General features: G+C 39.1%; 1 protein-coding gene across 3 annotated transcripts in view; it reads right to left on the bottom strand.

Moving 5' to 3' along the window:
• The window catches only part of sha (shavenoid), a 509,126-nt gene that overhangs the window by 132,810 nt on the left and 352,389 nt on the right, over positions 1-23,927 (bottom strand). For all 3 annotated transcript variants that reach the window (XM_083115602.1, XM_083115603.1, XM_083115601.1), the window contains exon 4: positions 12,755-12,968. In XM_083115602.1, the coding sequence (XP_082971728.1) occupies positions 12,755-12,866 (112 nt within the window). In that variant the 5' untranslated portion in view covers positions 12,867-12,968. The remainder of the gene's footprint in view (positions 1-12,754; positions 12,969-23,927) is intronic.

The following is a 23,927-nucleotide window of genomic DNA, read 5'->3' on the forward strand; positions in this document are numbered from 1 at the left end:
CATTTATCGACCTCCATAAGCCAATAAAGTGAGCAGCAAGTTTTACAATGAGTCAAACAGGGAGACGAAACGGACCAATCAGGTAGCCAATCTTCACGCTCCATTAGATTAGGACGCCCACTGCCTTGCGATCTGCATCGCACACCGATCGCCCTGACACCTACCGAGGAAGAATGGCGGCGTTTCTGTAGGTAACGTCATCTCACCGAACATCAACCCATAAATCTCTCCCCGTGACTCTGGGAGGAGGAAGACTGCGCTAATCTCTCTGGTAGCTGGCACCTGCAGGTTTGCTGCAAGGGACGACAGGTGATGCCGCGGGTCGAGGCGATAACGGTGTCATCTACTGGAGAGTGCAAGAAGATTGTACATTGCAATCTGACCCAGTCATTGATGGAACTAACGGCCCTGCAGACCTAGCCTCTATGAACAGTGGATACACGTGTACATTGTACACCCTCATATTTAGGGTTACCAGACGTCCGGATTTTCCCGGACATGTCCTACATTTTAGCCGTATGTCCGGCGTCCGGGAGGAATTTGAAAAATATCATAAATGTCCTACATTTTGAGCATCACATAATATTAATTAGGAAAATACGGAACAGAAAAGGTCATGCAAATTACAAGTCTATGGACTGCGCTTCCGAACTCAATAGTGAAATTTATTTTGATTCAGTCATTGCACAAAAAGAATAAAGTTTGTCCTGCTATTAAAGAAACGGGAAAACGGAAGCAATTAATGAACAAAGTCTTGGGACCACTTTCTGATAACGTCACTGTTCAATGGTCCAAAGACAGGGTTTATACTGATGGAACAAGGTGTTGCCCATTCTTATTCAATATTCAATATAATTTGATTGTAAACAGGGGAATAGAGAACATAGATATTCAGGGTGTCTGCCAGTCAAGAAAGTCATGGAAGTCAAGAAAAAGCAAATAAATCAACAAGTAGGTCAAGAAGTCAATAAAAAGGCAACAAATTATTCTTGTGGTCAATAATTTTTGCTCTTGATTGGTTGATTTAGTTTATTTTACTTCACTTTTTTCTGTTCCATTGGCTAATCGCGAAGATAAAGATGAATGATGAATGATGGTAAGATAAGATGGATGAATGGATAGTCATAAACATATAGGGACAACCGACACAAACCCCACATAAGATTATACTGGCTGTGAGTTCAGACGCCAAAGCCTCGCTTGTCTGCCAAACACAGTTCAGGATGCATCAATACGAAATAGCAGATCTAATTCTCTTCTTAGATTCAGCTTCAGTTTTCATCTTAACTGGCCCTTTGGTAGTGATTTTTATTAAATAAATATTTATTTTTCTTAATTACTAATTTCCAACTTTACCTAAGTAGGATCTAGAAAAGTCCAGAAAAAGTCAAGATTTCTGGATGTATTATTTTGGTAGACACCCTGTTATTGAACTAAAAACTACCCAAGATGAAACCATTTTAAATTACAGTAATTTCTGAATATTTGTTTGCCATTACAGGTCATAATTCAAATGTTGAGAGAGTACTTTCATTACCATCAGCACAATGTTTGGTACTGGTCCCTATAATTTCAAATAGTTTGACTGTCCACTCTAACATCAATATATAGTTTGACTAAACCTGAAATTTTGATAAAAATTGTCTCCTCTGAGAAATACCACTTAAATCAAGTAGTAAGAGGTGCATTGATTAGTATGATTGCAAGTTTTGAAATTTTGCATTTAAACATTCGTTGGGAAATATATTTTTTTAAAAACTGAAAAGTGTCATTTTTCAACTACTTCCTAATGTGTTCTATAGAAATATGTATTATTTATTGAGAATGTGTTGCGTCCTACATTTTGACTTAATGTCCTACATTTCCCTTGCAGCGATCTGGTAACCCTACTCATATTGCACACCAGAGGTCTTGGGTTCGAATCCCGGCATGCAAGTGCCCTTTCATCATTCTTCCAGTCTCCCGGAAAAAAAAAACTTTTTCTCTCCCGGAATGATGAGATTCAGTATTATGTTTTTATGGCAATCATTTTGAAATGTAGGTTGTTTTGAACAAGTTGACTCAATTTTGTATTCACAGCAGCCAGATCACAAACAGATAACATTAGGCTTCCAGAACATTTTAATCTAAATGGTTCGAAAGATGCAAGGAAATCTCCCAGAATTTTAGTCCTTAAAGTTGGCAAGACTATTCGGATCCCACTTAAATTGTAGGACCAGTCCCAATTAGCGTCTCTGTGCATAAAATGGACTGAAAAACAAACTCAAAGCAAGCAAACCCTTCACAATGTTACGACGGATGGAAGAGGATATAGAAGATAATCATCAACGGGTATTAACGGATTTGTCTGTACTCAATGAACCATGACTTGGTTGTGTAATTTCAAAGGTGCTATCACTTCATGGAAATACATTTATGTGATTTCAGAGGACACGAGGACAGCATGTTTTTTCTGTGTCAATGACTGTAAACAAGCAAGACACAGCGAGACGGTGAACTGGAAAATAAGAAGAAATGTTGGCCAGTGGGAGGGAAGACCTGAAGAAAATCGCTACATCCTGCAGGACATACGAAAGAGCACAAATTACGCAAAAAACTAAGCCAAGGATTGCCCACAATAATCACGCAAGATTGTGTGCCTCTTGCTACTTCCGGAATATCATAGCGTGTCTGCGATTCTCTTGCCTTTTCCACATGTGATTTTTATAAAATTTGCAATCCGTTGCTCCAGGCAATATGGTGCCCTAGCTTCTCTTCAGTGTAATCGATGTTGCGAACTTCTTTCATGCTAAAGACGCAAAATGTATCAGGTCTTGAATACCTTTAGGGCATATTTGCTGTCATTCGCGTGGCATCAATTACCTGCGAAGATGAAACTAAATCATTTATCACTAATCACTGTCAGAGCAATGCACGCAGGATCATTCACTTCAAAAGCATCAAGGTCAACCTCCATGGCGGGAGTGGTTAGCACAGTACTCTACGACGGCAAGGGTCCCGGGTTCGAATGGCAGCCGACCCGACCATTGGTGTTCATTGTGACAGTTTCATCATCACTTTCATGATATTATCACTCATCCTCATCTTCGCTATTAGCCAAAAGTGGCAGAAAAGCGACACTAAATGGCAAAATCCAAGCGCGTGTTCATTTCTTGGCTTGTTCTTGATCGGAAATTCTGTTTTTTAATGCGTCAAGAGAAAACGAAGTGTTCAGATGAATCAAATTAATTATGGAATACTCTTCTGTATTTGAATACAGATTTAATTCATTTATTACATTTATGTATTTCATTGCAGCATTAGCTTATATGACTGGTCTAGTTTTCATGCATTTTCTGTTAATATTGTGGCATTCAGTGGCGCCTCTTGTGTCAAAAGCCGAAAACAGAAAGTCCAAGAAGTCACCAACGTAGACCTCGACAATTTACACTGTCAAGGACTAATAATTCTGTTGTACAGACATTGTGTACCGAAATTATTATTAATACCTATTAATGGTAATCTTGTTAATTTATTGTTCAAGTTTTGAAACAAGTTCTCTCAAACATCGTTGAAAGTGACCAACATTTAATACGTTATGCAATATATGCTTCTTTTGTTTTGTTAAGAAAAACGAAGACTTCAAATAAAACATTTGCAACACAATTGCCAGGTACCTTTACTTGAAATGGTAAAACGTGTTAAGGATATTTGTAAAAATAGTGCGTTCAGTGGCGCCTCTTGCGTCAAAAACCGAAAACAGAAAGTCGAAGAAGTGAACAAGGTAGACCTCGACAAATTATACCTCAAGGAATAATAATTCTGTTGTGTAGACAGTGGTGCATCGAAATTAACAAGTTTAAATTATTATATTCGTAGATAAAGCATATTTTTATTCAAAGAAAAAACTGCATCAAAGAGGTTAATTGGAGTCTTTTAGCCGTGGAGACAGAAGTGCTCCAAGGGTTTCTGATACTTTATAAGTAAGAACATCCGACATCTTTTATTATCAACTGTTTCAGTGGACGATCAACATGTGACATGGATGTTACCAGAAACTTTTGTAGGGGACGTTTATGTAAAATTGCATATTATTATTATTGAAATTAACGATACCCGTAGTAAATATAACTATTATTAATATTATTATAACCTTGGTGAGACTCCAACTCGATACACCACATTAGTGGATATTCAGTGTGTTGTTTTTCTTTACCTTGTACAGGGTGTACCAAAAGTCCCATTACACCCCTTTGAATTGCAGACAAACCTGCAAACTGTTATTTTAACAGCATGCGTATGATGAGAGGGTGGTATACCATTAAATCAGACAAATGACCACCATTTACTCCAAAGGATCTGTGTGCACACCGCCATTTTTATGGCACAGTGTTATTCGCCCCCAGGTGCGATGTGAAATCCTCCGTAACATGGCTGGCGTGAGGGAAGCAAACACACTGCGAACAGCTTCTTGAGGTTCCTCAGTTGTCTGATAACGATTTTGGGCGACTTTGTTTAATGTGTCCCCCATATCACATTATCACAAGATGTCATATCTGGACTTCGGGGTGGCAATTTCAGAGGTGCTGGTACGTGTAAGAGAATACCTCAATGATGTGTTCAGAGACAAATGAATTGGACGAGGATCGCCAAATTTACCAGCACCTCTGAAATTGCCACCCCGAAGTCCAGATATGACATCTTGTGATAATGTGCTATGGGGGACACATTAAACAGAAAGTCGCCCAAAATCGTTATCAGACAACTGAGGAACCTCAAGAAGCTGTTCGCAGTGTGTTTGCTTCCCTCACGCCAGTCATGTTATGCAGGATTTCACATCGCACCTGGGGACGAATAACACTGTGCCATGAAAATGGCGGTGTGCACACAGATCCTCTGGAGTAAATGATGGTCATTTGTCTGATTTAATGATATACCATCCTCTCATCATACGCATGCCGTTAAAATAACATTTTGCAGGTTTGTCTGCAATTCAAAGGGGGGTAATGGGACTTTTGGTACACCCTGTACAAGTTACACCGTTAATATATTTAAATGCAAGGTTATGCTATTTTGTTATTCAGTTTTATACATTCCTCTCGAGGAAAAGCTTGGAAGTTATGGAGGAAATGAAGTAACTAAATTTACGTTATGTTGCCTCTATCATAGAAATCTAATTTCTGGAATTTTGAGAACTCATAGAACGATTTTATGTTTGGATTATGATGATTTGACCTGATTTCTGAATTCTGCACTCAATTCTTTCAGCTAACTTCATTATTTCGTCTTGGATATTCTGTTTAAATGCTACTAAACTTTAATTCTGATATTTACTATCAATATAATAACTTTATCGCTTTTTTATAATTTAAAATACCAATTTCCAATGCATTTACCGATCGGTTCGTGCCAAGACCATCTCAAGATTGAGAAGATGATGTTCGTACCCCCAATGCAAATGCGCGTGACGTCAACATTTTTTGCACCTCAACGGACACGTCTATTGGATTAGCGAGCCCCACATAAATAACGTGTTCCGCCTTCAATAACACAAGACTGAACGAGATAGCGCAAGTTTTTGCCGAGGTGCGTGCTACCCAAAGCTTTCCATGTTATTCAGTTTGGAATCCTTCGGCAATCACGACCCTTCCTAAAATATTCAGTCGAGCGAACCAGTTTCACAAGTGCAAGCATCACTCGGGTCACCACATCAAACAGTGCCCACGCCCAACCGTCTTCGGCTTGTTTTAGCAGAAAATGGACGCAGATTCCTTCGCCCAACCATCTGGAGTATGTGCAACCTTCTACAGACCAGGAAGAGTGATTGCTTGAATTGATAGCCCAGTCATACTGTGCACTTCACAGAGACGCTGGTTTCGCTTACTGTCCATCATTGGTGCTTTGGAGAGAGCCATGACGTATGCAGTCATGAAGAATCTTCCGTCAGATTAGTTTGGTGCAATTGATCACCCCCACTCAACTGTCAAGATTCCACTGTATCTGTTCGCATTTGGAACTCGAACGGTTCGGGTGTGAATGGGGCTGGGCAGGCAAAGCTAGGTGGCAGCACCCTTGCGCTTTAGACAGGCAAATGTTCTCCCATTTAAATATGTTGGGGATTTCGATGCTACATCTGCTGTTATTGTATTAATTAAAATTAATTTGATTTCAACCTAATATTAAGCTCACTTTATGCACAGAAAGACTAATTGTGACTAGAACTACAGTTTAAAGTTGAATTCGAACTACTATGTACTTCCGCCGGATATCAAACCCGGGACATCTTGATTACAAGGCGCCGACGTTACCACTACGCGCACTGGGGAGGCCCATCAACATAAGGAATTATGTCGGAACACTACTGATGTATAATCAGTGCTCTAAAAGTATGATTTTAAGAAAGATGATTCAGAACATCAGAAAATCGGAACTCAATAAAAGTTACAATTTGCATAGGATTTGTTTAAGTTACTTTCAATGTTCACAATTTAAATGCTTTATTGTGAGTTGGATCATTAAAGAATAATACATAGGTCTAATAAATCTCTAGTACTGTATTTTTATTTTCCCCTGCTAATCAGCTAGTAGCATCGAGTTCTCTTAGCTTGTAGGATAATAATATAGCAATCCGTTGAAATGTAACAGTTTACTCACAGAACAAATGTATGCCACGAGTAACAAGATGCTTTTTGTAACGATTGGTCGTTGCGTATTCAGATACGCGTCTGTACTATCACGTGTAGTCTTGCCCAGGTAGGAGTACGTGATGTGAATCAAACAAAAGACGCGCGTTGGAGACATTGCATGAAATGATTAAACAGGTGTACTTTGATTCCAGAAGAGGAAATGGAAAGTTGACACTCAGTCACATTCCTGATCTTTTTCCAGAGAGCAGACTATGAAAAATACACACCTCATGAACTCGCAGAGACCAGGTGAATACTATTTGAAAATATTAGTCAGTGACTGTTCCCAGGATATTGACGGTTTAATGTTCTCAATGTTGAAATCATCTCGTTGCCATGTCATGCATATATATAGTTCCCAAACTGGTTTTACTATTTATTTGACTGAAAATATATATCTCACTTCAGCGAAAATATGCTACGGCCTTGATTGAAAATGTCTTTCACTTTACTAAAAATACTGTTGACTTGATCGAAAATATCTCACTTCATTGGAATATACTATTTACTCGCTGAAAATACTATAGAGTTCATTAAAATTATATCGGATTTCGTTAAAAATACTGTCAATTCGTTTGAAAATATGTCGCTTCACTGAAATATCTAATTTTATTGAAAATATTGTCGAATTGACTGAAAATATTGTTGCTTGACTAAAATATCTCAGACTTCATTGAAAAGACTGTCGACGTGATTGCAAATGCTTCCAACTGGCGACTTGATTCATGAAACTTCCCAGTTGGTATGAACAACTATCTATCCACTTTGAACAACCATTTGGTTGATATTATTTTCAATCAGCAGCTCCAGTCAATTTGCTTCGAACTGTTTTCCTTTTGTTATATCCGTGGAAGGGATTTATATGTACCAAAAATGTGCTAGGTATGTAAATATATATTTTGTTATTTTAATCAAAATATGGAATTAAATATGGACATACAATTGTGATAAATGGCAATTTTCATTAAGCAAGCAGCTCACATTACATGACACCAATATGCAATGCAAAATTCAAATACAAAATGTGCTTAATTTTATGTTGCCTACATAATGAATTTCCAAACTTGCTCTAAAGTGCTGAAACGTGAATCCCTAAGAATAAATTTATATTCACTAAAATTGCATTCAATATCGTGTGAAGTAATGGGATTATTTTAAATTTGCCATGTATTTGACCACGAAATATTAAGCTTGCAGTCTCTTTGTTGACAATAATGGTAGAATCAGTGGCGTGCGGTGACATCTTCCGTTGGGGAAGCAGATCCCGAAAAATTAAGAAAACCAAGAATTCAGTGCTTCTAGGTGCTACGTTATACTGAAAAAAATTATCACTGTACCTGATACTGTTTCCATAACGTCTCTAAGGGGAAAGATGAATGTCCTGGCGCAGTTGTTCATTTTTTCGAATTTCAGTTGGTCTGTTGTCAAACGTATTTAATGCAACAGACGATCGCTGATGTTTGAAACAATGTTCAAGATTTTCACACATTGCAATAGTCACAAATCCACTAGGGCATCACGTTTCCGTAGTAAATAGTAAACAATGCCAACACTAAAGTTTTTGAAGCAAACAAATAGAAATTCACCCGCCTGAAATGCCATAACTTTTCACCTCGCAAAGCGCTTTAAAAAAAGTGTGACCGCGGTCAGCGAGTTTTACCAAATCTATTTGGCAGATGTGTCCATTGACATATTAGCTGTCTTAATAGACAGAACGCACGAAAACGTTTATCTTCAAATCGAATATGTCATCCGTATGTCAGCAATCATATTTTTGTGTTTCTCCTGTGTTTTGAAACTCTATAGTTTATTTATAAATATAAATTTGAACTAGCTTGGTGCTTATGCTACATCGCTGACAGTATACAGTACACTTGGACACAATCATGCATCTCGCAACACTGAGGACATCAGTAGACTGAACCGATGGCGCACTGGCTTTCTTTCCGCCTTACCGGTTCGAAAACAAAATTTGCCTCCACACAACGTACCCTCCCATTGCATCCTTCAAGGTCGCCAGGGGCCCTGGTGGCATTGCAGGCTACAGGATGGCCAGGGTGATGTTACGCAGATGTCTTGTCAACACGCCGCGAGAGGGTGTTGATGGCCCCATATCGGAAAAGCACGAACCTTGGAGGCTTGCAGGTTGATATTCTGTTGAGGCAACACGGAAGAAATAATGAAAAATCAAAAGTTAAAGAATTAATTTGTAACACTTATGCTTTGTTCCACCATTGCCAGCCTTGCTCTACCGGAGTGCATGCGCATGGGTAGAACAAATCGATTGTATATTATCAAGATTTCAAATAAACAGAGTACAAAATGAACGGAAGACAGATGAACGGAAAAGCTTTGGTATTTAATACAAGGAGGGAAACCATAGAAATAGCATGAATATGGAATGTTATAATTTCAATATTTTCAAACATTTTCTATGTAAAAGTAACCAAAATATGTAATATATGTGCTTAAAGCTATTAAAAATATGGAAAATGAAAATAGCATTTTTCGAGCTTACATGCTACAATTCTCAAAGACAATATAACATTGATTTTAGCATCATATGAAGATATGTATTTACATATAAATTCCTTCCCTGGTTATATCTATTCTAACTTGGGTTGAATTGATGTCTTCTTGCTTGACCAGTTAGTTGTAATTGGATTTCACTTTCAACTTGTTGTTCCCTACAGAAACATTCCCCGATTCCTGCAATGTCAACCTACCACAAGATGGAAGGCGGGAACCATTGTCTATTATCTTTTCCACAATCATTAGGTAAACTTCTAGGACTGTGATCCCGGGTTAACCAAAGTTACGCTTCACGTTTTTGTGTGCATTGACGTGTTGGCGTTAAAGTGAATGTATCGCTTGAATGTGAAACCACTGAAGGACGGATGATAGTGTTGCAATATGCAGATATTAAACACTGGAGCAAGAACAATCTCTTAGGTAAGAATGTTTCCCATAGCCTGTGGAATAGCAGATGCGTTAGGCACTAGCGCCGTGAAACTGTTGGACGGGAACTTGAAGTTACAAGGCCATAGACCACGGCTCAAGAAACTCAAGAGTGATTTAATAAACCTCATCAAATTACATTGTAGGGTGTATTACTTTTATTACATTTTTATTGCAATTATATATAATAAGTAGCTACCCGTCAGTATATTAATTTGATCTCAAACCATAAACTGTACAGTGGGATCCACGAGTATTTATCACCATGTTCGTGCACTTTATTTGACCCAATAAGAGCTTCAAAAATTAAAAGAATACTCAAGACAAACTGTTGACAACTTCTGCACAGCATACATAAAAATCAATCGCTTAAAAACACACAGGATGTAAGAGAAAAATTAATGAAAATAGTCATGGACAATTTGCACGGTAATACTCATGGATCTCACTGTACATGGGTTTATTGCTTACAAAGGAGAAAGCATCGTACATCAGGAAATTCGCATTCGTGTATTCAGTTTCTGACATTTTTTCCTATCTGCATATTGCAACACTAGTGCTTAGATTTGGAATTCGTTTCAATGGTTAAATTCACCTCTTACCGTCGTTTCGTCATTACGAGGTGAAGAAGCTATTGCCCCCACCCCCTGCAATTCAGCCCTTGAGCTGGACATCTGGATGAAGATGTGTGTCGGGTCGTCTCATTGCGTTGACGCGAGATTGCACGAGATTCACTCCGTTGATTGCGATATCCTCAGAGGAAGAGATGTACGTGCAAAGGGAGTGTTTGAAGAGTGGGCAATGGTGATGTGCGATAAGGGAATAAACTGGTTCGGAAATCTGCCACAACGCAGCGGTAGGCCTGTGATCTGAAGCTCCGAGGCACAATGGCAGAGTATAGGGGTTGACTAACATTTTAGAACTCCCAGAAGAAGAGTGCAGTCCATGCATATGGATTGGAGATAGCGGCAATACTTGGTTCAATATCCTATTGAATTTCAGTAGTCGTTTGTGCCAAACAGTTAGTTTTGAATACCAATGAAGCATGAGTGTGAAGCTTTAATGTACGAGGGACAGTTAAATAATGAAAACCTTAATTTATTTTTTTTGTTTTACGAGGACGTATCAAAGTTTTGAGACTAGTTCTGTAACATGCCAACAGATGGCAGTGCAAGGCTGCACGCACAGGCACAGGGAGCACCAACCTTCATAAGTCAGTGTGCCAAGGGACATCGTCCTGTGTACATCGTGAGCTGTGCAGCTGGTGCTCTTCTGACCACGTGCATTACCACGTCTGCGATTTCATCATAAACAGCAAGTTAGAACAGAGAAAACGTGAAATTCTGTGTGAAACTGGGCAAATCAGCCACAGAGACATGTGCGCTTCAAGAGTGGAAGAGCATCACTGGAAGACGGCACGCTGACGTTGTTCTTGGCAGACTTGGACGCGGTGTTCCTTCTGCTCCTGGATCTGCAGCCTGGGGACGAACTTGGCAGCAACACGGCGCATGTTCAAATCGCACGTGAGGATTGCCTGCACTGTTCCGTATGACACACCGACAATGGCAGAAATGTTGTGGACTGTTCTCCGATGATCCTCATGCACAAGTTGCCGAATGGTTTCGACATTTTCGGGTGGTGTGCTCGTCCTGATCTCTCGTCGTCTACCAGTGATGTTCTTCCACTCTTGAAGCGCGCGTGCCACTCAAAACACCTCAGACGACTCATTGCAGCATCGCCGTACACTTACCGAATCATGTCAAGCGTCTGTGTGGCGGATTTGCCCAGTTTCACACAGAATTTCACGTTAGCTCTCGTTGTTCTAACTTGCTGTTTATGATGAAATCGCAGACGTGGTAACGCACGTCGTCAGAAGAGCACCAGCTGCACAGCTCACGATGTACACAGGACGATGTCTCTTGGCACACTGACTTATGAAGGTTGGTGCTCCCTGTGCCTGTGTGTGCAGCCTTGAGCTGCCATCTGTTGGCGTGTTACAGAACTAGTCTCGAAACGTTTTGATACCACCTCGTATGTAGTAGATTTCTGCATGTAGAGTTGCATAAGTTTGCTGCATTTTAGTATACTTTCAAGTCTGAATTAGTGCCTGTATACCTCAAGAAGAATATTTGGAATCTGTGTGCAGTCACTTATGAGCCACCGCGAAGGTCTTTCCACCTATCTGCGTGCGGACTGAGGCCATTTTCGAACTTCCTCATGTATTTCTAAACTTGATGGTGCGGTAAGCATGCATAGACATATTCAATTTTCATTTGACAAAGAATTTACATAAGTTTTAAGCTTCCAGAGGGCAAGAAATTACTGCTCTTTGCTGGTGCATGTGTATGCAGGAGACGCCATTTTTAAAATGACAAAAATGGTGTTGTGAAGCTGACTTTATCAGTGTTGCAACCTTAATGTCGTTTCGTAAATGACAGTCGATACCTCATGTAAATTTTAGCTGTTTACAGTCTTTCGAACTTTTGTAGTGACTCTCCCGTGTATATTTTTTAACATGACATTTTTTTAAGCATTTGAACTCTTAGTAATGAATGTCAAGCTTCGGGTAGCTTAACAACAATGATGTGACATTACGAAACTTTTGTACTGTGTGTTTTGGGCAATTGTTATGATACAAACAAGAAAACTATTTTCGTAATGAATTTGTTGAAGATTGTATAGTATTGCTTTCCGCTCCTCATTTGTTTTTATTTTACTCCCGCTGGGAGCTTCTTGCAAGAATGCGGAATTCTGGGAGCGTGATATTCTAACACAGCGGCATGGTGCATGTCGGCTCGCGGCAGCCGGAAGAACATTTTTCAGCTAGCCTATTGGATGTGGGCTTTTGTGTATTTTAACAGTGAGCAAACTTATTTAATTACTGTATAATGCCAAGTGAATTAAAGGACCTGTATGATATACAAATTTGTTGCTGTATCCGTTGTTCCAGCCCTGTGTAATTCAATATGGCGTCATCCCCAGAGATGCTAGTTTCTTTCATGGTGCTACCTGGAAGGAATTTACAGACAGAATTTAAAGCAATGCATTCTATTTCCTAATGGAAGAATTGCGTGCAGAAGAACTTTGAATTGATCTACAACCTGTGGAAAAGATTTAGGGTCATTGCTTACCTCCAGTGTAGAAGAGGTCTCCCTTGTGGTGTCTGTTGATGGTGACAATCGGGTGATCGGCAGCCACAAAGCGCCAAAGCAGGAGGACAAGGAATCCCACAATCTGCGCCATGGTTACTGTCTGGTGTGGAGGCTTTTCTGCACCCCCTTGTTCACATCACGGCAGCAGACGGGGTTGTGTCCTCGAGCTCTTCGTATCACCTTTCGCTTTCATCTGGAAAGAAATAGATTGGGAAATAATGAGAACAAAGAATACATTCGGCATAGACAAACATAACTGTGTCATAATTTTGTTCATGGTGTTTTGTCACGTTCCGGAATGTTCATGTTGTACTGCGATGAGACACATGCGCATTAGGTGGTTCTTTTCAAACTCGAGTAAGGAATTTGCACAATCATATTGTTCAAAATGGCTATACTTTTGTGCATGCTTATCTATTTGAGTAGTAATTATTTGTTGCCACCAGGGTGACCAACTCTCCCGTATTTCCCGGGATCTCCCTTAACTCAAGACTCTGTATTTTTATAATGTAAATCAGACTGTGGGGTCAAGTTTGACCCCTAATTGTTTTTAAGTTAACTTTTGTATATTTTTTTCAGTAAATGACACCAATTGATAGCTGTTGCATTACAGTATATTTTTCACAACCTAAGGTACATACATTAACATATTGAACCTTCCATTTACATAGTTATATAGGAAATAACCAAAAAATACATAAGGGAAGAAAATGAAAACTTTAAGATTGCTCAGAAATGTCAGTAAATGACACCAATTGATAACTGTTGCATTACATTATATTTTTCACGCATCACACTGAAATAGAAAAAAATAGTCAAGCACTATTAAACAACGCAATGTTACAAAACATGCTTTCTTACATTAATCAGTATAAAGAACTTTCCTCACACAAATCAGACACTGGGGTAAAATTCGACCCCACTAACAAAAACAGCCAAGAATTCACAGGAAACAAAAAAAAAATCTTCATATTTCACACCAGTACCTGACACCTAATACCCTTTTTGGCAAAGTCACTGGCTGTCGTATATGTTGTTGACAAAAATTCGAAAAATGTGGCGCTTAATGGGGTTAGAATTGACCCCACAGTTTGATCCCAGGGTTAATAGAGCTATTTTTCTTGGATCCTCCCGCCTCGACACTATTTCTCCCGTATATTTCATTAGTAATCAAAATCACGAAATTTCAAGTCATTCAGAGTTCGGGGAGCCACACAAAACTTCAAGTCAACTCAAGATCTTGCACGCTTAAGCTTTGGCGGATGGAAGTGACGTCATATCTTGCAAATTTGTAAATTGTTATTCTCTGTCTTGATCTGTATATTATACAAAATGCAAATTAATTATTTTGTTTAATATTATCCATTCCATAAACATTTGCTGTACCGATACCGCGCCGCTAAGAATAATGAAAATTAGTCGCGACTAAATCTCCTGTAATCGCCCATAAATTCAATGCCGAAAGTTGGTCATCCTAGTTGCCACTGCTATTTCGAGTGTGGATTTCGTTATGGACAACTTTTATTACAAGAATACAGTGGTGCGAGAGGCTAAGGTGAAAAAAACCTCAAATCTATTTGCATGCACCTACAGTCCCGTGCGAATTAATCGGAACAATATATTTTTATGCATGATAGAGACTCAAACTTGACTATGGTTTCATGATGATGAATCTATGACAAATCGTGTAATACAAATTATATAACAGAAAGAAGAACATATTAGCTATTAAGAAATATTACGAATATGTAATTTATTGTTTCTGAATAGTGTAATTGGTGAATTAGGGTGTAAGTACAAAAAATACATAACGTGTGTAGTTATTGTCGTATTTCAATTAATTCGCACGGGACTGTAGACCTCATATATGATTGGCCTACCTTATTTGAAATATTTTCTCAACGTTCATACATTTATTAGTGGGCGAATTCCCGTGCGAATTAATTGAAATACGACAATAACTACACACGTTATGTATTTTTTGTACTTATACCCTAATTCACCAATTACACTATTCAGAAACAATAAATTACATATTCGTAATTTTTCTTAATAGCTAATATGTTCTTCTTTCTGTTATATAATTTGTATTACACGATTTGTCATAGATTCATCATCATGAAACTATAGTCAAGTTTGAGGCTCTTATCATGCATAAAAATATCTTGTTCCGATTAATTCGCACGGGACTGTACTGTTGCATATTCGGACATTTAAAGTCAAACCAAGAAGTATAAATAGACCCTCTATCCATGCATTCAGAACTTCAAAATAAATTCAGTTCGTATCCACACAAGTAAGTGATTCCACTAATTCTGAGTACTTTAACTGTAATTTTTAAAACAAAGTATCTTGTTTTTCACAACTCAATAAAGATTATGTGTGATCTTACGAGAACTATATGTACGACTATTGTACACGCATTATTTTTCTGGCTTATTACTTGTGTTTGTATTGTTGTCCTACAGAATCGGTTTCCAGGTTACGCTTTTGAAATCTTAATCAGAACTCCGTCAAGATGTTTTATACAGAAGTGCATTAGTATATTACTATAATGAAATGAACATTTGTACATTAACAATACAGCCTTAATGAACAGGTCAGTAATACTGCAACGTTTAAGTCGCTTATCATTAATTATTGAGCGTCCCGTGCAGGGTGTGAAATCATTTTAGACTGGGGGGGGGGGGAATATATTAATCTACAAACCCCCTCCCCTTCCCCCCATATACGATATACATATTTATAATATTATTAAAGGTACAAATACATTACTAAATTAAAAATATATTATTATTATTATTAATTACACAAAAAATTGTCACTTTTATATATATCAGATATAAAGTGAAAGACTACTTCGTTTACTATACCGCGTTTGGTAGAACCTGTCCCGTTTCCCGCGCTAGGGAGCGCTCGACAGTTTCGGTGCCAATGAGAAACGAGGAAAAAATCGTCTGCTGGGCAGCGAGGAGCGAATGGAAGCCAGAAGAGAGGCGCTTACGTAGGCGCTGTTCCGACGTTGCGTATTTTAATTGGCTGCCTGGCTTTGACTCTCCCCAGCACGGAGAGAAGCCAGCGATCGCCTAGCGCGGGAACCGGGACAGGTTGTAACAAACGCGGTATAACTGGTTAAAGTTGTTAATAAATTATGAAATAGTTGAAGTGGTTTTATTATGTGCAAGTTTTTATTTAGTTTTTGCTTTATGTTAATATAAATCAATGAGATTTCATAGTTATTATTGTTTTGCATTCTTGTTTTATTGTGCGAATTGATGTAGATTTGTTAATGATCTCTTGAGAGAGAAAAAGCATTGAACACTCACAACTACACTAATTTGTGTATGTATTCGATATTATTATTAGTACAGTATATTTGAAATTAAAAGTAATTGCTTATCTTTTGTTTGTTGTAACAAAATCTCTCCCCCCGGAAATTTTTGGTGGGGGGATTTTTGAGGCCAAGATTGTTGGTTGGGGGGAAATCCCCCGTCCCCCCAGGATTTCGCACCCTGGTCCCGTGGGTATTTGTTAGTGATTCGAATTCCGCTTTAAACTGTAGATTCAATTTTGGTTAGCTTACATCAGCATAGAAGCAAATTTCTGTTTATGGATTTATCAGTATATTGTTCTCATGTATATATTGCCTCCCCGATGGCATAGTGGTAACGTCGTCGCCTTGTAGTAAGGAATCCCGAGTTCGATAACCTGCGGAGGTACATAATGCTTCGCTTCTAAATTTAAGCTGTAGGCCCAGTACCGATTAGCCTTTCTGTGCATAAAGTGACTTGAAAACAAACTGAAACAAATGCATCTACATACGTCATAGGTTTTCCAAAGACCAGTGGCGACGATTTGGGTTCCAAACTAGGGGGGGCAAGGTCAGTTTATTTTCCCCTGGTAGATAAAGTTTAGCATAATGCGAAATCAAAAGTGGCAAAAAGTGGGGGCAAGTGCCCTTAATCGCGACCACTGCCAAAGACCAACATTTTTCTCTAATTTCCTAGCACCCACACATATTACACGTACATTCATTGGTCTTTATTTGTAAAACAAATATTCATAGATTTCAAAGCTGGTATACATTCATGCAGCTTTGATTATTTATTGAATGGCTTTAATTTAAAGTTCACATTTATTACTGAAACCTCTCCAATCTCCCTGCAGTGGACAAGTTTCGAGTATTTAACTACCTGATGGACTGACCTGTATGTAGCAATCTTGGAACGCTTTAAAAATGTGCCCACATATTAGTCATATGTCTCTTTCTCTTCCTTCATGTTCTTTTAGTGAAGATGTTCAAATACATTCAGCTGTTGTACGCCAGGTGGCATTCGGTACCCTTCTTTTGCACACACCAACCGCAAATCACTATAATTATGGATGTAATAGCAGTAAAAGGCATTTTTGCGGTCGGTAAAGCTCTGTGCTTTCACACACAACACCGATCACAATTAAACGACAACAAAATGAAACAAGAGTTGAAAACGATGCTCGCTGGTAGTTAACTAACGCGGTAAACCACAACCATTGCAAAGTGCAGTATCCATATCTGTGGCGTACATTTATGGTTTATTTAGACGTTCCTTCTCGGGATTGTGTGTGTGGCATATGGAATGTAACGGAAATAACATTTTTTCAGCAATTTAAACCGGTACATTGAAACAGGTTTGACAAGTGCAATACTAGTAAAAAGTGTATGTTTCCGGGTGCATAGTGTTTTTGCTTCATTCTTGAACTAATTTAATTTTTTCTGTAGATATGTAACAAGGTTAAGTATATAAATATGCTCCGTGGCAGTAATGTTTCTAGTTAAGGAAAGGCTGATTTTTCTCAAAATGTGCGACATTCGCTCAAAATTTTCTATCTTTCCTTAATTATACACCCTTGTTCCATATTGGAGTTCTATGTACTGGTTTACTTTATGTCAACGAATGTTTCGTTTCAGTACAGAATAATTACGCTTTGAATTTCTGCCTTCACCCTATTTCCTTTTCTGGCAATTAAACGTTTGTGATCATTATTCTTGTAGGAGATATTTGCTTTAGTAACTTTGTAAAGATTTACTTTGAGCTGGCAACTGTGACCAGGCAGTAGTCTGTTTCTTTTCTACTGCAAGATTCTGTGACATATGTATATGTCGGGCAAGTAATGCCATATCTGTTTTTCGTTCTTCATGCATGTATAGCTTTCTTCTTGTAACCATTTTGTTCTACGGTTTGAAGTTTTCGTTAGTTCCTTAATAAATAATTCTTCTTCGTGTGTTTTGGTTCATAAAATAATTTGTTTATTTTATCACAAATGCCTACTTATATTTGTATATACACGGTATACACACAAAGTGTCCGACACATTTCTATTATTAATAAATCCTAGAACAACGAAAATACAAATAAACAGGTGGCAATGACAGATAGATGAACTCAAAAAGCTTTATGTCCTGTATCAGTACACTTCTATATGTGTCCCTTGTGTCACACGGAGAATGTCAAGATGATAATAGGTTTCTTCCCACAGTAGGATCAGCATACCGACATCCACTGTGGCTATCACGTTGTGTATTCTGGCTTTCAGTTCATCAATATTCATCACTTTTGTAAGGTTCGTCATCATCGTTCGTTGTGTTTTGAACGAACGCTTTCCGGGAAGATGGACTTGACTTGCTGGCGCGATTCCTTGGCCCCGAAAGTCACCTGGCACAACCGAATTGGATTCTTTGTCTCTGGGGATATGTGGCAGACATTGTTTTTAGGCAAAAGTGCGACAGAAAGAGCCCATATAGAACTTTAAATGTGAATAATGTGACAACCCCTAAAGTCAGGCAACACACATCACACAGAAGCAGCGAAACTCAAACCTCAAAGTACAGTCGTCTATTGTGGGGGGGGGGGGGGGATTTTGTGCATTGTGAACATGGTGATGGACAATTTGCACGGTAATACTCATGGATCCCACTGTACCATCGACGCGATGAGCTGGGTCAATGCGTTCGGAACGTTTTCTACATGACGCGTAAAAATGCATAAAATACATATAAAAAGTAAAGTACGTAAAAATCTAGAATAAAACAAAAATTAAAACTTTTTTTGCGATTTTTATTGTTATGTATGGCAATTGGCAGTGGCAGAAAACAAAGACTTTAAAAAACTTTCCTTCCGAATAAATAATGTTCAGAAAATAATGATTTTTGTGCTGAAATATGTAAGAAAATTAAGTTCAAAATGTAAAATAATGAAAGTACTTTTCATGATACTAATTTACGCAAGAAAATTAGTTTTCTACATCTGCGTTAAAAAGTGGTTTTGTACGCGAAGTAAATTAGTAGTAAATTACTCTAAATTTAAGTAAAAAACGGAATTTGGAACAAAAGACACTAGTCTCGTCTCGTGAACGAGAGTTTCTAGTTTTGAGTTTCTCGGTCCCCCCTCTCAACATGAAAACCCTCGAACTCGCCTCTAGTCTCCATTGCGACTGTGATTTAGTTTGTCGCTTTTCTTCCACTTTTGGCTAATCGTGACGATGTGGATGAATGATAACATAAAGGGACAATCACAAACACATGTGAACGATAAAACAAGCAGCAAAGAGATGGATCCTGACGCCAGAGTCTCGTTAACATTCAAGTGCCTTCAGTTCAGTGCAGGTCAACGTTTACACCCTTCTAGTCACGAAAAACTTGCTACAAAAGAATGTGAAATAAGAGTTATTAATCATTTTGACAAATTAAAGAATACAAAAGACGAAAGTTAATGTAATTTTGATTTAGACGAAATCGTAATGTAACATTCTTCAAGTCAAACAATGAAAGAACAGAGGTAAACTTATCGGACCGAAATGAATCTAAGCATTGGTACAGTGTTGTCACATTTGTTGCTCCCAATTACACATCCACTGTATTTGAAACCCTGGTCTGGAAGCAGTGGCGCTAGTGTCGCTTGTTGACGTCACGGGCAAGCCTGTAGTTCGCATTTCAGAAATGTTGGCGTTAGTATAGACTATTTGAGCAGATCCTTAGCAGAAACAAGCGTTTTGAAGTGAAAGAGGAACATTACATCAAAAGTAAGCTTCAAAACAGCCAATTTAAGTTTGAATAGCCTCTTCACACTAAATATATTCTGACACCGCTCTCAGGGCACTTAAAAGACTGTTGTTGAAGACGACAGCTGCCACAGGTACACGGTAAAGTAATGTTTCCAAGAAAATAATGAAGCAGCTGCGATGTTTCACAGTTCAAGCCTCACCACATGTTAGTATTTTGACGCATTGCTACATCTGAGGAATTTCTTGGGATATTTTTTGCCCTGTTCTCGTGGTAGTCACCTGTTCTGGTACAGCCACGTCGAGGCATTGTTAGCTAAACAATGTAAATTAAAACTTAACGTTCAGGTACTGTACATTCCCGCCCAAACACGTTGCAACACTTATAAATTTTCTTGAACCGGCAGTGTTGCCAATTTAGCTATTTTGGAGCGAGATCTGGCTCTTTCACACACTTGACTTCGAATTTGGGAATGCTCCATGGAGCTTTTTAGCTCCACGAGGTCAAATTTAGCTCCAAATCTAGCCCTTTTAGTATTAATCTGTCAATAAATTCGTATAAAAAGTACGTTCTTCATGATATCTAATACAGTTCAGATCAGAGGTGCCAACTTAACGATACATTTTGGGGGTGCAAGGTTGGCATATACAATATTTTATGTATGAAAATATGTATAAAATGTGTTCCCCTACGTATTTTTTTGGGGGGGGGCAGAAAGTGTCTGCTCTCACACCCCACCCCCAAAGTCGACGCCTATAGTTGAGATAAATATGAGAGCTCAAGAAGTATAAAATCATGCGTCCATCCAGACCCGTAGCTAGATTAATATTTCGGAGGGGAGTCATCCCTTATTAGCAGCCGCCATCTAAAGGCGAAAACGTGTGGGAGTAGAAGCCCTGAAGATGAATTCTCAGTATATTACAACTTATTGTACAAGATGTCTAATCCTTCTAAGTAAGTGAAATTAATTACCACTACACACGATTTAAATTAGATTTTTGTAGGATTTGGAGAGGGGCTTCAGCCCCCTGAGCCCTCCCCTGCGTCCATCCTGCCCATACGGAGCCATCTCTGACCCTGGATCCAACAGATCAAGAAAGAATTTGCCTTTGCCTTGAATATGCAATTTACAGTGATATCTAGAGGCACATTGGCTTCAATGTGCCCCCCCCCCCCCCACTTGTCTCCCCAGCCATTTTTTTCTAGCACCATGACGATATAATATTGATCCCCAGGAATCCCTTATCGTCTTCGAAAATCTAGCTCCTTGAAAGTAATTTTGGATCACTTAGCTCTTTTATACGATCTGGTTTTGCAACACTGTGAGCGAGTTTCCATAAAGAAAGTTATAATTTCTGCGAGGAAACACAATAGACTATGTAACACCTGTTAATGCGAGCTTCGTTGCGACAGCTTAGCTGCTAATAAGATTAATTGTTTGTCCACACGACAACATTCAACAACGTCTTCATTCCATCTTTGTGAAAACCTTGTCTTGAAACGAGAGAGCAAAGGTTCATGGTTGAAAAAGTGGAGCAACAGTTCGTGAAATTGAAGGAGCACGCATTCAGACTAACAACTGATTGTTATACACGCAAATAAGGTTTTGCATTGCCGTAGTTTCTTGCAAAAAAGACGCTTGTCGTGCACTTCAAGTTCAGATCACGGACATAGCAGTCAGTTTTGTTTCAGAAACAGCAGTATCCTGTTTGGCACTGTGGTGTTTAATCAAGATGATGTGAATGAAGCATAGGTCGATATAATGCAATACAGAGTGCCCCGAAATAATGTTTACACTGTTTGAACTTTAATAACAGAGAAACCATTAAATATTACTTGACTGGACATCTTGCATTTGAAGCTGCAATCCCTATGTTGAGCATGTGTGAGAGCACATAAGCCTTCTTTTGTTTTTAGTCCCGTCACAGCTCCAGATCTCCTGATTTAACATGGTTAAATTACTACCTGTGGGGAACTGTGATGAATGCTGTGTACGCCACAAAGCCAGAGACACTGAATGACAAGAGACATGCAATTGAGACAACCTACGCTTCCCTTCCCGCAGAATCAGTTTCTGCTGTTTATCGATCTGTTCAGATTGCACATAATGTATTACTGTGGTCATTTTGAACATGTATAACTTTATGGTATACACAAGGAAGTGTTCCTGTTATTGACGTTCAAAGAGTGTAAACACTATTCCGGGAGACACTGCATTTATAAGGTCAGTTATTTCTTCCATGTGCAAGTGTCAAAATTGATGATGCACAGCACGGGCGTACTCAGGGAGTTGATGGGGCTACAGCCTTTCTAGAAATTGAGACAATTCAAAATTCTCAATGAAAGCAATAAAATACTCTGTAAAAACGAAAGTAGTAAATTATCCTCACTACCATTATTGACTTCGAACAACTTTTAAATCGAAGTAAGAAAACAGTAATGCGCTTTTAGAATTCTAGCTCTTTCCGAAAATAAAAGTCTGCGTACGATAGCAATCCACACAGAGTTTCTTTGGCAAAATACTGGGTTAAATTCAGACACTGTGATGACGACATCGTGAAACCCTCCTGTACCCTGTCCAGCCTGTCTGGAGCAAGACCGCGCATAGCGCCAGAGAAGGGGAGGAAAGCGAAACAGTACACGCTTTTGGTAAGGCTGGTAACTGCAGTTGCTTTCCCCCCTCCGCGCAATCCCGTTCCTCTCACGTGTTCATTGGTGGAGAAGTCTCGCTTCACTACTTGCGCAGAGACGTGTTTCCGTTCGCCTCCTCCAGAGATAGTTGGAACATTACTTTGTAAGTTAAATTATGCCTCATTATTACGTAATAATAGTAACTTTTAATGTATTTAGTATATTTCAAATAACATTTTTTCACTGTGTGACCTTTGCAAAATTTCCTTACTTTCTTGCAGTTATTACATTCGTTATTCGTTCGTATACTAACTAATTGAACATTATTTCTGTTATCAACAATAAAAATAACAAGCTTTCCGCTGTTTTTAACGATGTCAATTTCCCGCTCGACAACCACCGCACCCGTCAGAGCCCGTGATGCTAACCACTACATCACGGAGACCGGCGCCACGACAGTGTCAATGTCCGTTTGTAGCTCAGAAGCAGCTGTTATGCTTTAATGACCGAATGGGGTAAATTGCCTTGATTGATTCGTGCCGGAATGCAGGCAGAAAAAGGAGGCAACGAAACGAAAAAGGCGAAACACTCAGGTGGAAGAACCTGATCCACTGTGGAATTAACTGTCGCGGGAAGCGCCGTCCTTCCAAGTAAAAGAATGGTCTTTAAGTTAATAGCGCCTCTCTTTATGGACATTTTACTGCACCCGTGAACTGGAATTTCTCGTCAGAAAGATAGTATCTTCAGCATAAACTGCATTGTGCAACGCAACTGCAAGTTAATCTTCCCTGTAGAGCTTTGTCCTGATCCCTACTTTAAAAAAGAATATAGCAGTACTAATATCTCTTATTATAGAGTAACTTATTACAGGGCTCTTGCAGCATAGTGATTAACTCATCCTCCTGTGTTTGGTCCTAACCATAGTGGCCGATCTCTATGGCGGAATGGTTAGCACGGTGCGCTACGACTATAGGGGCCAAGGGTGCGAATCTCGGCAAAGGCATGGAAGGCAAGAGCAGGCAAAGTAAGCAAGAGGAGACAGGTGAGGCAAGAGGAGACCAGGAAGGCAAGGTAAGCAAAAGGAGGCAAGGATGGCAAGAGGAGACAAGGTAAGTAAAAGGAGGCAAGGTAAGCAAGAGGTAAACAGGAAGAGAAAAGGAGGCAAGGAAGGCAAGAGTAGACCAGGAAGGCAAGATAAGCAGAAAGAGGCAAGGTAAGCAAGACACCAGGAATGCAAAAAGAGGCAAGGAAGGCAAGAGGAGGCAAGATAAGCAAAAGGAGACCAGGAAGACAAGATAAGCAAAAAGAGGCAAGGAAGGCAAGAGGAGGCAAGATAAGCAAAAGGAGACCAGGAAGGCAAGAGGAGGCAAAAGCAAAAAGAGGCAAGGAAGGCAAGAGGAGGCAAGATAAGCAAAAGGAGACCAGGAAGACAAGATAAGCAAAAAGAGGCAAGGAAGGCAAGAGGAGGCAAGATAAGCAAAA

The sequence above is a fragment of the Lepisma saccharinum genome, chromosome 30 (genome assembly GCF_977018435.1).
Source record: "Lepisma saccharinum chromosome 30, izLepSacc3.1, whole genome shotgun sequence".
NCBI lineage: Eukaryota > Metazoa > Arthropoda > Insecta > Zygentoma > Lepismatidae > Lepisma > Lepisma saccharinum.